The 12,695-nt window shown below is 48.4% G+C and overlaps 2 protein-coding genes across 4 annotated transcripts; both read left to right on the top strand.

Moving 5' to 3' along the window:
- Positions 1–122: 122 nt before the first annotated feature.
- On the top strand, positions 123–8,658 carry L3HYPDH (trans-L-3-hydroxyproline dehydratase). 3 transcript variants are annotated; one of them, XM_028736102.2, is made up of 6 exons: positions 829–962; positions 2,851–2,921; positions 4,121–4,290; positions 5,284–5,406; positions 6,548–6,685; positions 7,136–8,658. In XM_028736102.2, the coding sequence occupies exons 2-6, from the start codon at positions 2,903–2,905 to the stop codon at positions 7,259–7,261; spliced, it is 576 nt and encodes a 191-aa protein (XP_028591935.2). In that variant the 5' UTR covers positions 829–962; positions 2,851–2,902; the 3' UTR covers positions 7,262–8,658. The 3 variants fall into 3 exon arrangements, with proteins under 3 accessions (XP_028591768.2, XP_028591935.2, XP_028591847.2); XM_028735935.2 differs by lacking the exon at positions 2,851–2,921 and having other exon boundaries at positions 123–962; XM_028736014.2 differs by lacking the exon at positions 829–962 and having other exon boundaries at positions 1,493–3,281.
- A 1,476-nt stretch (positions 8,659–10,134) lies between these two features.
- Positions 10,135–12,695, top strand: GPR135 (G protein-coupled receptor 135). Its single transcript, XM_028735820.2, has one exon. The coding sequence runs from the start codon at positions 10,571–10,573 to the stop codon at positions 11,876–11,878; it is 1,308 nt and encodes a 435-aa protein (XP_028591653.2). The 5' UTR covers positions 10,135–10,570; the 3' UTR covers positions 11,879–12,695.

Here is a 12,695-nt window from a genome sequence, read left to right as displayed (position 1 = left end):
GCGTCAGAAGAAAAATGGGCCAAGCATATGGAAGCGAACCCGGAAGGATGACAAAAAATTCAATTAGGTGCATGTGACTCTATATCTTTCTCTATGTTTACGCCTCCTGCAGCTTTGCCGCTTTTGCCCCTCAGACCAATCCTGGACAGGCGAACCTGACCAGCGCGTCGCAATAGGCTTTAAACGGGCACTCCCCTCAGCCAATGCCCGTTCGGTGTGCGTCAGCGGGCGGTGACGGTCGCCTTCTCTCACCAATCCCGGGCGTGCACCTCTGACAGGCTTAGCCAACGGCCCATAAACGGACAAGCTCTCCCCGCCCTTCCTCTCCCTCAGCCAATGCCTGCTTGGAGGGCGGGGCCTGGGCGGGTGGCGTCCGTTATAAACCAGCGTGAGGCAAAAAACCGTTAAACAGGCCATGGCGTCGCCTGAGGCCCAAGCCGGGGCCTCCCGGCCTCTCCCTCCCCGCGCGCCCGGCTCCCCCGTTTTCCTCACGGTGGAGATGCAGGCGGGCGGGGAGCCGCTGCGGGTGGTTCCTCCGGGCGGCCTGGGCCCCTTGGAGCCCCCCCGGGACCTTCCCCTGCTGGCCCGCCGCCGCCTCCTCCTGGAGCGCCCGGAGCTGGACGCGGCCCGGCGGCTGCTGATGCACGAGCCCCGCGGGCACCGCGACATGTACGGGGCGGCGCTGGTGCCCAGCGAGCTGCCGGGCGCCGCCTTCGGGGCTCTCTTCGTGCACAACGAGGGCGGCAGCGCCATGTGCGGCCACGCCGTCCTCTGCCTCGCCCGCTTCGCCCTCGACTACGGGCTCTGCCCGCCGCCGCCTCCGGGGCCCGACCAGGCCGCCGCCGCCGCCGTCGTCATCCACTGCCCCTGCGGGCCCGTCACCGCCTTCGCCAGCTGGGACGGCCAGCGCAGCGGCAGCCGAGTCCGCTTCCACAGCGTCGCCGCCTTCGCCGCCGCCACCGGTAGGGGGCAGCGTTGCCGCCTGGACTGTCCCGTCTTTCCATGTCAAACGCTGCGTCCTGTATGGACGCGCTTTTGTCCTGTGTTTCAGGGCATCTCCCTCTGCCAAGTTAGGGATCCTCTCCAAAAGCATGTGGGTGAAACATAGAATCATAGGATCTTACAAGCTGGAAGGGGCAGTGCCGGATTTACTTACAAGCTAAGTACCTACAGCTTAGGGCCCCCCAAAAAATGTAAAGGACAAAAAAAATCTGGATGTACATTTCCAAAATATAAGATAAAAAACAAATAAAATAAAAGCTACATACAAGAACAGTGGCAAATAGCTTTAGATACCTATTAGGTCCATGAATTACCATCTAGCATATAAAAATTCCTTCCAGTAGCACCTTAAAGACCAACTAAGTTAGTTCTTGGTATGAGCTTTCGTGTGCATGCACACTTCTTCAGATATGCACACGAAAGCTCATACCAAGAACTAACTTAGTTGGTCTTTAAGGTGCTACTGGAAGGAATTTTTTTTTGTTTTGACTATGGCAGACCAACACGGCTACCTATCTGCATCTAGCATATATTCAACTTATATTGTAGGTCAATCAAATGTCTTGGCCATTTGTTCTGTCATATTTATTGGCTACTAGGTACATCTGCATTGGCCGCATTTTCACATTACCAAACTATGGTTTAGTGCAAACACACTGGCTCCCAGGTAAGAGCTCACTTTTCCCCTCCTCAGTCATTGGGATCTTGGTTAAACTCTCTCCTTAAGGTTTGTTGTTGGCTACAGATCATGGTTAAGGAGAGAGAGCTTATCCACAATCCTGGGTTTGGACAACATGCTAAGTCAAACCTTGATTTGCACTGCACTGAGTTACAGGACCTGACGAGAAGCAAAGTGGGTGTGAGATCATCTCTGGGAGCCACCATTATCATGTAGTCCCAGAAAGCCATTGTGTGGCTTTCCTTGATTTGCAAGGCAGGTCATTTTCTCATTCCACTGTTACAGCTACAGGTACATCATGCTCTACTTTCTACCTAAAGTGGGCTTCCCCTCTGTTTCCATACATAATTGCCTTGCTGTGGTTTCAGGTATATTTTGTTCACTAGCGTTATTTGTTTTATTTTTATTTATTTAATTTATAGCCCACCCTCTGTGCCAAAGGAGCCCTGGGTGGTATGAAGCACTTAACTACTTTTTTATCACACTGAGTGGAGATGGAGATCAAGTATCATTTTCTTCTTGCATGAATCAGCAAGTTAATTGCACAATTCATAAAATAACAAACCTAGTTGGTCTCTAAGGTGCTACTGGAAGGAATTTTTTAAATTTTGTTTTGACTACGGAAGACCCAACACGGCTACCTACCTGTAACATAAAATGACAATTAGCTTTAATGAAATGGGATCCTCTTTTTTTAAAACCACATTTTCTCCTAAATTCTGACCGCACAATCCCATAACTGGTAGGAGAAATTTAGAATGAACTTCTTATTTAGTTCCCAGGTGTGGGGAGAATCTAAATGAAGTCATGAATTCTCTCATGGTCTGAATAGTTCCGCAATAGCAAATGACTTGCCTCCACTTAAGACTTCAAATAAAAGCTTGGTTTCCCCAAGGAATCTTGAAAGCTATAGTTCTGTGAAGGCTGGTGTGGGCAGGAACTTCTAATATAATTCTTGGTATCCTCTCTAAAGTTAAAATTCCCAGGATCCTTTTTGGGAAACCACAGTAGTTCAATTTTAACTGATAACAAGGCTCATAAATGTGTAGATTTGCACAAAAAGTAGGTGTCAGGTCAGGTTTGTAGGAATATGCTTCTTTTTATTATTCTGACCCTGCATGCTAGATAATCAACAAATATGACTAACCTTCTTTTCTGCTATTCCCCAGGCTCTAACTTTGCATCTTGGAAAGAACGCCTATCTGCACGACACTTCCTTTCATGAATGTTCTAGTGAGCTGTACGTTTTGTTGTCTGAGACACTATGTTTGCAGTTTATTTTTAAAAATAAATAACACCCCCCTATTAGCCCAGTGCATGCCCAGTGAAATCATGCTCCGTAGTCATGCAGTGTTGATCATTGGTTGGAAAAGAAAAGGGAGAGGAATGAAATGGACTATGCTAAAGAAGAGAGTAACTGGCTGGAACTTTGAACAGGAGCTCTCCTGGTAGGAGGCAAGGATATATTGGGCCAGATTCAACTAAATAAATAGTCTAAATAAATAGTCGTGCTACTGGGAACCAGCAGAAGTCATCTTAGCACAACAGGGCTTCCCCCTGGTCTTCTGCATGCCCTCTGTGTCCCCATCAGTTCTTGCAGGTAGGGAGAACCCCAGAACAACACGGTGGGGGGAGGGGGAGGGGAGATCATTCCATATAGCAAGCAATGCTTGCACAGACAGAACAATTGTAATAGCACAATGTTGTTCCACTTGTTTCAAATAATAGTCTTTAAGTTACTGGGGGGATCCTAATTGTTTCTGTGTCTGTTGTGCTGCCTGAAAAAGAAGTTGTATGTTAATTTGCAGGATGGTAAAAATGTTCTGATGACTGGTGCTCGATTAATTCCTCTTAAGGAGCAGACCTAACTATAGGAAGCCAGAATATAAACCGGTTTAAACTAAGCTGGCATAAATCACCCCTATTCCATGCTGTTCAGTAACAAGGCTACTAACTGCCTGAATTGGCCTAAGCCTGGTAGAGGAAAGACAAACCTTTATAGAGATTGATTTATTCCACCGTTTTTCCAGTGTAAATTCTGCTGGTTGCCAGATTAGGATACAGTCCCCCGATATAAGTCCCCCTGTCCAGTCTCTCCCCCAGAACACCCATTCTTCAGGGTTTCTGCTGCCATAGGTCTCAGCCAGCTATGCTGTCCTGAGGGAGTTATGCTGGCATCTCTCAGGATGAGCTGGAATGTGCTTATGCCAGCATAGGCTGGTTGAACCAGATACCTCGCTCTTCCCAGCAGATCAGAGGTTTGCATTGCTCCCTTAGTCTTTAGTTACCAGACTGCTTTTCAGCATTCTTAACTGATATTACTGTCACCATAATAGGTAGATAGGCACTATTTTTTGGGGTGAGTGGATGTCAGAACAGATTACAGAGGGAAAATGTAAATTATTTGCAGTAATGCCTTCTCCTTTTCTACATTATTAGATTTAACAGTTGATGTTCCTGGCTATGGAAAAGTGGTTGCGGATGTTGGATATGGTGGCACTTTCTATGCATTTGTCAGTGCTGATCGATTGGGACTTGATCTTTCTTCTTCAAGGATTAGGGATCTAGTAGATGCAGCATCTGCAGTCACTGAAGCAGTAAAGGCTCAGGTATAGTCACATTTTTCTGTATTGTACAATATAACTAAATTATTTCTATATTTGTAAATAAATCTATGAGTTAAATGTCTTTAAATTACTAATCTACTTGTTAATATATTGCATATATTAGTTATTTGTAATGTAAAACTAAAGAAAGCCAGTGTTGTTATGCCTCTCTGCAAGTTCACTTGCAAGCAAGTCTTCCTTGCCATAGATTACCAAGTTACTGTTTACAAGCCTGATTGGCACACTGCATAATATTGTGACTGCGGTTTCTCTCTTCCAAATGGAGCTGATGCAAATCATGCATTGATTGTTAAAAAATATCAAAGTCCGGTTTTTTTGTGGGCAGCTAATCTTTTTCCATAATCCTGTCAATATAACCTATACATTATTTTGTTAGACAGAAATCACTTTGACTAGCTTTGTCTTAGAAACAGATTTATGCAGTCTTGTTCACTCTTGAGTATCTAAAAGTCATTTGCTGTTCATATAGTGAGATGCTTTGGAGCAGTTGAGAGTGGGAACTGGGGTGTTCAGTGCTAGGTAGAAGGTGGTGTGTGTGTTTGTGTGTGTGTGTGTGTGAAATCCAAGAAAAGTCTCCAGCAGAAACTGAACTGTGATATCCTCAATGATAATTCCATGGAAGCTGCTGTTTTCTCATGGGGAGGTTACTGAAAATAAGTGCAGCAGCCTCCTAACAACTGTACAAACTTGGCCTCAAGGCATATTGTAAGGACCTGGACCAGGGGTAGCCAACATGGCACCCTTTAGATGTTTTGGTCTGCAATTATGATCATTGTTGACCATTGGCTTTGCTAGCTAGGAGCAATGGGATCTAGATGGTCTTTAAGCACGTGGTTCCACTACTACAAAGAGACTGTCAATTCCTTCTCCTGAGCTGCACATCCTCTTAATACTATGCACATAGTCTGTGAGGTCCTTATTATATTATTGCTATTTTGTTGCATTTATCTGATGCCATTTTCTGTTTTCTTCTAGTTCAAAGTTCACCATCCTGAGATTGAAGACACGGCTTTCATTTATGGGACTATCCTGACAGATGGGAAAGATGCATTTAGTGATGAACCAACAAGCAACATATGTGTGTTTGCAGATGCACAGGTAGAGAATACTGTGCAAGAGAAGTTCCACCTTGACCCTTTTCATCACAGGGGTTCCCAATTTATATTTGTATTAGAGAAAAGGAAAAGGCAGCATATCTGTAGGATGCTCAATTCTGCATTCCTTGCTCTATACAGCTCTTAAATTCTGAGAGACTCTAGGAGCTGTATAGAGCTAGGAACATAGAACTGAGTAACAAAGTCCAAGATCTGATTGACAAATTAAGTGAATCGAGAAAGAAACAAAATATTTCCCGGCCTGACAAATTGACCCAGATGATGCTTGATGGGGAAATGTATCTACCATCTTGGCCAGGAAAAAAGAACGACTAGGCTTCTGTTGTGGAGCTAGGCAACTTCCAACTTTTTGCACCAGGTGAGTGAGGATCACTTGCTTTTTAAAATTCTCCCATATATACAGAACTCCCTGTGTGCCTTTTGGACTGTATCTGTAGGTTTTCCCCTCTGTGTCAAATAACGGGTCAAATAAGTGTTGCTTACTTTTTATAGTACATGGAAGATGGATCTCCTTCAGGAGGTTCTGCACTATTCCTTGGAGGTTTCTAAGCAGAGGTTGGATGGCCACCTGTCATGGATGCTTTAGCTGAGTTTCTTTCATTGCAGGGGGTTGGACTAGAAAGATGACCCTTGGGGTTCCTTTCAGCTCCATGATTCTATGTTTTTCTGCTTCAACAATATTTCATTATGTTCCTATCATTCTATGTAATTGTACAAACAAAATATTTAAAGAGCTACCTTTCTACCAATAGGACGGGGAGGGGGCATGGGCATAGCCAGGATTTTTGTTAGGGGGGCAGGTTTTTGTTAGGGGGGGCAGAAACTCAGATTTGTATTGATTTTTAATTATTGAGGGAGGGCAATTGTCCCCTGCCCCCCCCCTGGCTACGCCCATGGGGAGAGACAGCAAAGAAAGTCAGAAGGGGGCCACAGTCAGAAAAAGGTTGGGAAAATTTGTTCTAGGTAGCTTTTAAGTTTCTGGGTGCACATGCCCACTTTCTCTCTTTAATATTGAATAGCATAATTCAGGCACGTGCACCTTTTAAAAAAGTAAAAGTCGTTAATTACATTTGTTGCATTTCTGAATGATGCAGCTAAAACACGTCTGCTTCTCTCCAAACTAGGTTGACCGAAGTCCTACCGGGTCAGGTGTGACAGCTCGCATTGCTCTACAGTACCATAAAGGACTCATTCAGCTGAACCAGACCAGGACCTTCAGAAGCAGTACAACTGGTTCCCTGTTCACTGGAAAAGCAATAAAGGCAAGCTCCAAACATTTATCTTTGGTAATTTAGAAAAATAAAAAGTATGTGATGGACTGGTGGCTTTGCTGTGCCCTGGGTCTTGTTTAGTCGGATAGCTTGAATTCTTCCAACATTCACAAGTGAGTAGGGTTACTTCATTTGTGGATGAAATGCTCTCAGCAAGCCAAGAAAATCTGATCTTTTTATAAGATGCCATTATATTAATTAGGACCAAATGATTAATGGTTTTCATTACTTTTAGTAAATTGTCTCACTTTTGCTTAAAACATAATGTAAACAATTTAAGCCTTAAATACTGGCTTTATATTCTGTTCTGTTCTTTCATTGTCACTTTAGTTTAGATGTATACATCATCACATGTATTCAGATGCTGCCTACAAATGTTTGTGCTGTAAGTATACCAGTGTATTCTTCCTAATTAATCTGAAGCATTTTCTTTTGACCCAGGAAACCAAATGTGGTGACCACAATGCTGTTATTGTAGAAGTCTCTGGAGAATCCTTTTATACTGGAATGTCAACCTTCACTTTTGAGGAGGAGGACCCACTGAAACACGGTTTCTTTCTTAAGTGACTGTGCTACCTGCTTCCAATAACCCTGTTTACTTTGATATGCGTATTTTGCTTTCTTTTAATTGCTGGCATTACCTTCTATCTTACTGGTGATTAATGCTCTCATTCAGTTTCACCAAAGTGGTTCTGAAGCTCCTTGTCTGTATATAAAATGCAATAGGAGATAGTGTGGCACTATGACTTAAGACTGAACTGTGAGTCTACGCCCTTCCCATCTTCAGTAGGGAGATGATAATACTGACATGCTTTACAAAGTTGTAAAGATTACCAAGATACATATATAAATGCTTGTTCCTGTTACTAGCAGTAGGCTGGTCAAGATTGATAAGCAGGTAAGGGATGGAGGTTTCTTCCCCTTTCTCCAACCCCACAGGCTCATTCACCTGGTCTGGTCTGATAAAGAATAAAATGAAAGCTCATTTATGTGGGAGATTCTTTTTTGGGGGGGGGGTGTTGAACGTGTCTTTGCCATTAGCCTCCAACCCTTGAGATCAGAGCTTGGGCATACCTGTATAACCCCACAAGTTTTATCTGGGTAGTGTTGCACCTTCTTGACCAAATACTCTGTTTATCCTTGAAACATCTACATGTTCCCCTCCTGTCTGCTTGGCACTTTCAATTTCAACTTGCGTGACTTTGTAAAAACATGTCAAACTAGTTAAAAACAGCAACTTAGAAGACCTCTGAAGGCTTCAAAACTGTTCTGAAGCCAGCTTGTTTTGGCTGCCGCAGTTTTGGAGCCAAGCTGCTTCAAATTCCAAGTTTGATTTTTTCAAAGGTGAGGGTCCTACCTCTGATTTGTGTCCTGCCTGAAGTGAATGCAGTACCCTAATGAACAAGACTGCGAAATAACCCCTGCAGGGGGCCATTTTTATATTCAAAGTGCTACAGAATTTGTATGTTACATTTCTTAGAGCTTTTTGATGGCTGTTATGTCTCTTCATGCTGCTTTCATTGCTGGACTTCTTTAACCTTTTCTGTAATGCTGCAGTGCAGGTGCAAATGTGTGAACGCAATACTTTAACATTTCCCTTCTTTGTGTGAAGTTCCTGGGATATCAACAGGCACCTGATTAAAGAACCTGTTATAAGTTCTTTATTTCCTGTAACAGACTCTAGCAATAAGTCAAGCTCTGGAATCCTGATTCTCAAAAGAGGAAGAAGGTATGACTTCCGCACCACAAGCTTCATTTAAAATGTGCTTTAGTTTTAACATTTAAATTTATCAGTATTTTAGTTAATATTTTATATTATCTTATGTAAAAACCACTTAGGGCTTTTTGTTTTTAAGTGGAATACTAAGCATGCTGCAGCCCCACCTTGTAAAATAAAATTAAAGAATTATGTCATGATACTATGCTTTCTATCTATAATAAAAAATTAAACATCGCCTCTTTAAGACTTGTCAAGGGCAACTGATTTAGGTTGTGACCTTCGTTGGAGACAAAAACAGTTTGGTTTGAAAATAGTATGATGCAGCCATTCTTACGTAGGGTGTCCTGCTGTATGTCTGGTTAAATAGATTTTTGCATGTTTCTCTGAATATCCCCAAAAACCTGTTTAAGAAGGAACAGCTGAGACATACACCTCTATCATTGCACTGTTTGGTACTTCATATCAGGATAGCATCTTCCCAAGTGTGGGTTGCATGAATTATTCAGAACACTTTGAAGTCTTCAGCTTGAGAAAATCCTTTGTACCCAAAGTGCTGGAATAGTTTCATTGACCTCAGAGCCCTGTTTAATTAATAGCAAACCTGCTCAGCCACATGTCCTTATGATGACCATCATTGCATTTCTGAGCTATGTGCCATGGCAAGTAAAAGTTGATGGACTGTTTGGCTTAGAACAGGAGTGGGGAACCTGCTGCTGTTGCTGAACTGCAGCTCCCATCATTCTAACTATTGTCTGCGTGGAAAAATGGGGGGCCCTGGCAAACGGCACATGGAGAGTGGCAGCTCCAGTTGTGCAACGGGAAGAAAAAAGCTGCACTGCTTTAACTTGCCTCTTCACAAAATGCTGCATTTGGTCACCCAGGGCTGAGCAGCAGTGGTGAACCCCAGGCCTGGAGGCCAAAATATGTCCCTTCAATCCTCTGTATCTCGCCATTGGGACTGTTGGCAGCCTCCATCCTCTCCCCAGACTGCACCCCTCAAGTGCTTTTTGGGTTGCTGTAGACTGAACTTTCCTGGACAAAGAAATGAGTGTGCGTGCATTAAGACCTCTGGATGTATGTGGCTGGACTTGGCCTAGCCTACTGAACAAATGCTATTCGTTAGATTCCGAACAAAAGTTAGGAATCGCATCCCTTGGTCTGCCCCCACCCCTCACTTGACATGGTTATTGACATGGTTATCCAAGGGAGTGAAAACTGCTTCCGCTGACTTGGATGAATCAGTGGCCTTGCTCCATCTAGTTTTTGCGTGTCACCTTTCTCCAAGGTCTGCAAGAACGAATGCTTTTCCTAGCAGAGAGGGAATCTGATGGCGAGGCTTCCCTCCTTTTCCGTGTGTCGGGCGCTGTTTGTATTCTTGAGCCTCTAACAGGTGGCAACTCGAAACAGCGCAGGAGCCCTTTAAAATCTCTGCCCTGCCTGCTGCCCGATCTTACAACGTCTCCTTTCTCGCCCATCCGCAAGGATCTGCACACTTGACCCCTGCGCGCGCTTGCCTGGCACAGCAAACGCCCCCTCCCTCGCGATGCGCAGAAATCCAAAAAGATGCCGCAACGGGCGAGAAGCTGCGCTGTCGGGAAGAAGCTCATGAAGGAGGCAGCCGTCCAGGAAGAAATGCATGGAGCCGTCCGCACGGCGGCTTGTCCTTTTTCGGAAGAAAAGAAGGGGCTAGAAGGGCGTTTGGGGCGGGCGGGGGAGAGAATGGGGTGGTCGCGGCTGCCTGCTTCTCCGGCGTGTGCGCCATCGTGGTTTCCCGGGGCAACCGACTGCGGAGACGTCAGCGACTCCCCGAGCCCCCGAAGGTTTCTCTGCCACGCGGCAGAGAGCGAGAGATGTGCCGGGCGCGCAGCGAGCGCCGAAGCAATCCCGCGCCTCTGCGGCAAGCGGAGGCTGCGCCACCCAAGGAGCGTCCCCGGGCAACGATCCCAAAGGCCGGCGCCTCCAGCTGCCTTTGGCGCCGGTGGCCAGACCAGACGCGCGGGTGAGGAGCAGAGGGCAGAGTCCCCAGATGGAGCTTTGCGCCCGGGGCTCTCCAAGTGCGCCTTAAGTCACCCCCGGACCTCGGGCCGGCCGGAGCGCGCCTCTCCCGCTCCACGGAGCCGCCGGTCTCCCTCTCGGGGCCGGGAAGGCGCCTGGCCATGGAGGGAGCCGCGCTGCTGCTCCTGATCAACGGCTCGGCGCCGGGGCGCAACGAGAGCGGCGGCGGCCAGGTGCCTGTGCCGGAGGCCCCGTCGGAGGCGGACGCGGCGTGGGGCTGGTCCGGGGCGTCGCTGGCGTCGCAGGCGCTGCTGCTGCTGCTGATCTTCGCGCTGTCGGCGCTGGGCAACGGCGCCGTGGTGGTGGTGATCGCGCGGCACCGGCCTCTGCGCACGGTCACCAACGCCTTCGTGCTGTCGCTGTCGCTGTCGGAGCTGCTGGGCGCCGCGCTGTGCCTGCCGCCCGCCTTGGCCAGCCTGCTCAGCGGGCGCCCCCACGGGGCTTGGCTCTTCGGGCCGCGCCTCTGCCTGGCCAGCGCCGCCGCGCACGCCGGCCTGGGCATCGCCGCCACGCTCACCATGGCGCTGCTCTCCTTCGACCGCTACTGCGCCATCGTGCGCCAGCCCAGGCGCAAAATGGGCCGTCGGAGGGCCGCGCAGCTGCTGGCCGCCGTCTGGCTGGCCGCGCTGGGCTTCTCGGGGCCCTGGTACCTGCTGGGCCGGAGGGAAGACGAGGAAGAGGAGGAGGAAGCGGGGCCCGAGGCCTACCACTGCATGTATGCCCTGCCCTGGGGGTCCTCGCGCCTGGGGCCCCCCTACGGCGCCGCACTGATCGTCCTGTGCTACCTGCTGCCCTTCGCCCTCATGTGCTTCTGCCACTACAACATCTGCCGTGCAGTTCGGCGCTCGGAGAGCAGGGTGCGCCCCCTCACCACCTACGGGCACCTGCTGCGCTACTACGGGGAGATGCGGACAGCCACCACGGTCCTCATCATGATCGTCTCCATCATCTGCTGCTGGGGCCCCTACTGCGTCCTGGGCCTGGCCGCCGCCACGGGCCACGTCTCCTTCTCACCCGCCGTGGACACTGTGGCCTGCTGGATGGCCTGGGCCAACGGAGCCATCAACCCCCTCATCTACGCCGCCCGGAACCCCAACATCGCCATGCTGCTTGGGCGCAACCGGGAAGGGGGGTACAGGACGAGGGGCAACGTGGCTGCAGTGGCGCTGGCTGCCACCCAAGGCCGCCGCCTGGAGGGCAAGAGCCGGGCAGAGCGGTACGCCAGCCATGGGAGCGGAGGCACCGTGGGGAGCACCCTCACCTCCTCCAGCCCGGCCAGCGGAGGGGAATTGGGGGTGTGGGCCTGCAGGAACCCGGCGCTGCTCTTCTGCCGGGATGGGTGGCCGGACACTGCTTCCGAAGGCGGCTTGCAGCAAGGAAAAACGGGCGCTGCCGATACCAGCCTGTGAAACATTGTCAGGGGTGGACCAGAGCTGGCCTCATGGCAAGGCTGAGAAAGCCAAGGCTCAGAAGCCTCATCATTACAACTGGAACATTGTTACAGAGACTGGAAGGATGTGCTGTGAATCAAAGGCGCCACTGTGAATCCTGTGTCTTTTTTTGAAACCCAGGACTTTCCCAATCAGTCTCTGGGCTCATCCACTCTTTCTCTTGCCCTGTGCCTAGAAAACATGGGTCTGAGCAGATTTCTAGGCATGGGCCTGGGCAAACATCAATCTGGAGAAAGCCCAAATTGCCATTTGCTCCGACTTCGCCCTAAAGAGTGTTTTCCCCCCTGGAAGCAGGTGGGAGAAGCAGCAGGACGAGAGGTAGTTTGGACAAGCCCAACTATTCCTTTGGCTGATCTGTAAAATCGCTGCAGCTGTTGCAAGAAAGGGGATGTGGGTGCTGCTTCTTTCTGTGTCCTTGGGACATGGGAATTAAAAGGTGTGTAAGAAACTGGCTGAGCCTCATCAGGAGCCCAGCACTGAGCTGAAGGGACAGAAAGTGAGCAGAGTTTGCTTGAGGGAACCGAGGGCCACATGTGACTCTCCTGGCCCTCCGCTCAGGAAGCTATGCCCCTCGCTGACCTTGCTGTGACACCTCATCAAGTCCTTCTCCCTGGGTGAGGCAGGTCCTTGATGAGTGTTAAGGTGTTTAGGGAAGTTTTAAATGTTGGATGTTTCATTCTGTTTAATATTCTGTTGGAAGCCCCCCAGAGTGGCAGGGGAAACCCAGCCAGTTGGGCGGGGTATAAAAAATAAATTATGGAGGTAAGAGAGAAAA

Source organism: Podarcis muralis, chromosome 1 (assembly GCF_964188315.1).
Source record: "Podarcis muralis chromosome 1, rPodMur119.hap1.1, whole genome shotgun sequence".
Lineage (NCBI taxonomy): Eukaryota > Metazoa > Chordata > Lepidosauria > Squamata > Lacertidae > Podarcis > Podarcis muralis.
Note: the sequence above shows the minus strand (reverse complement) of the source record. Positions and strands in the feature narration are given on the sequence as shown.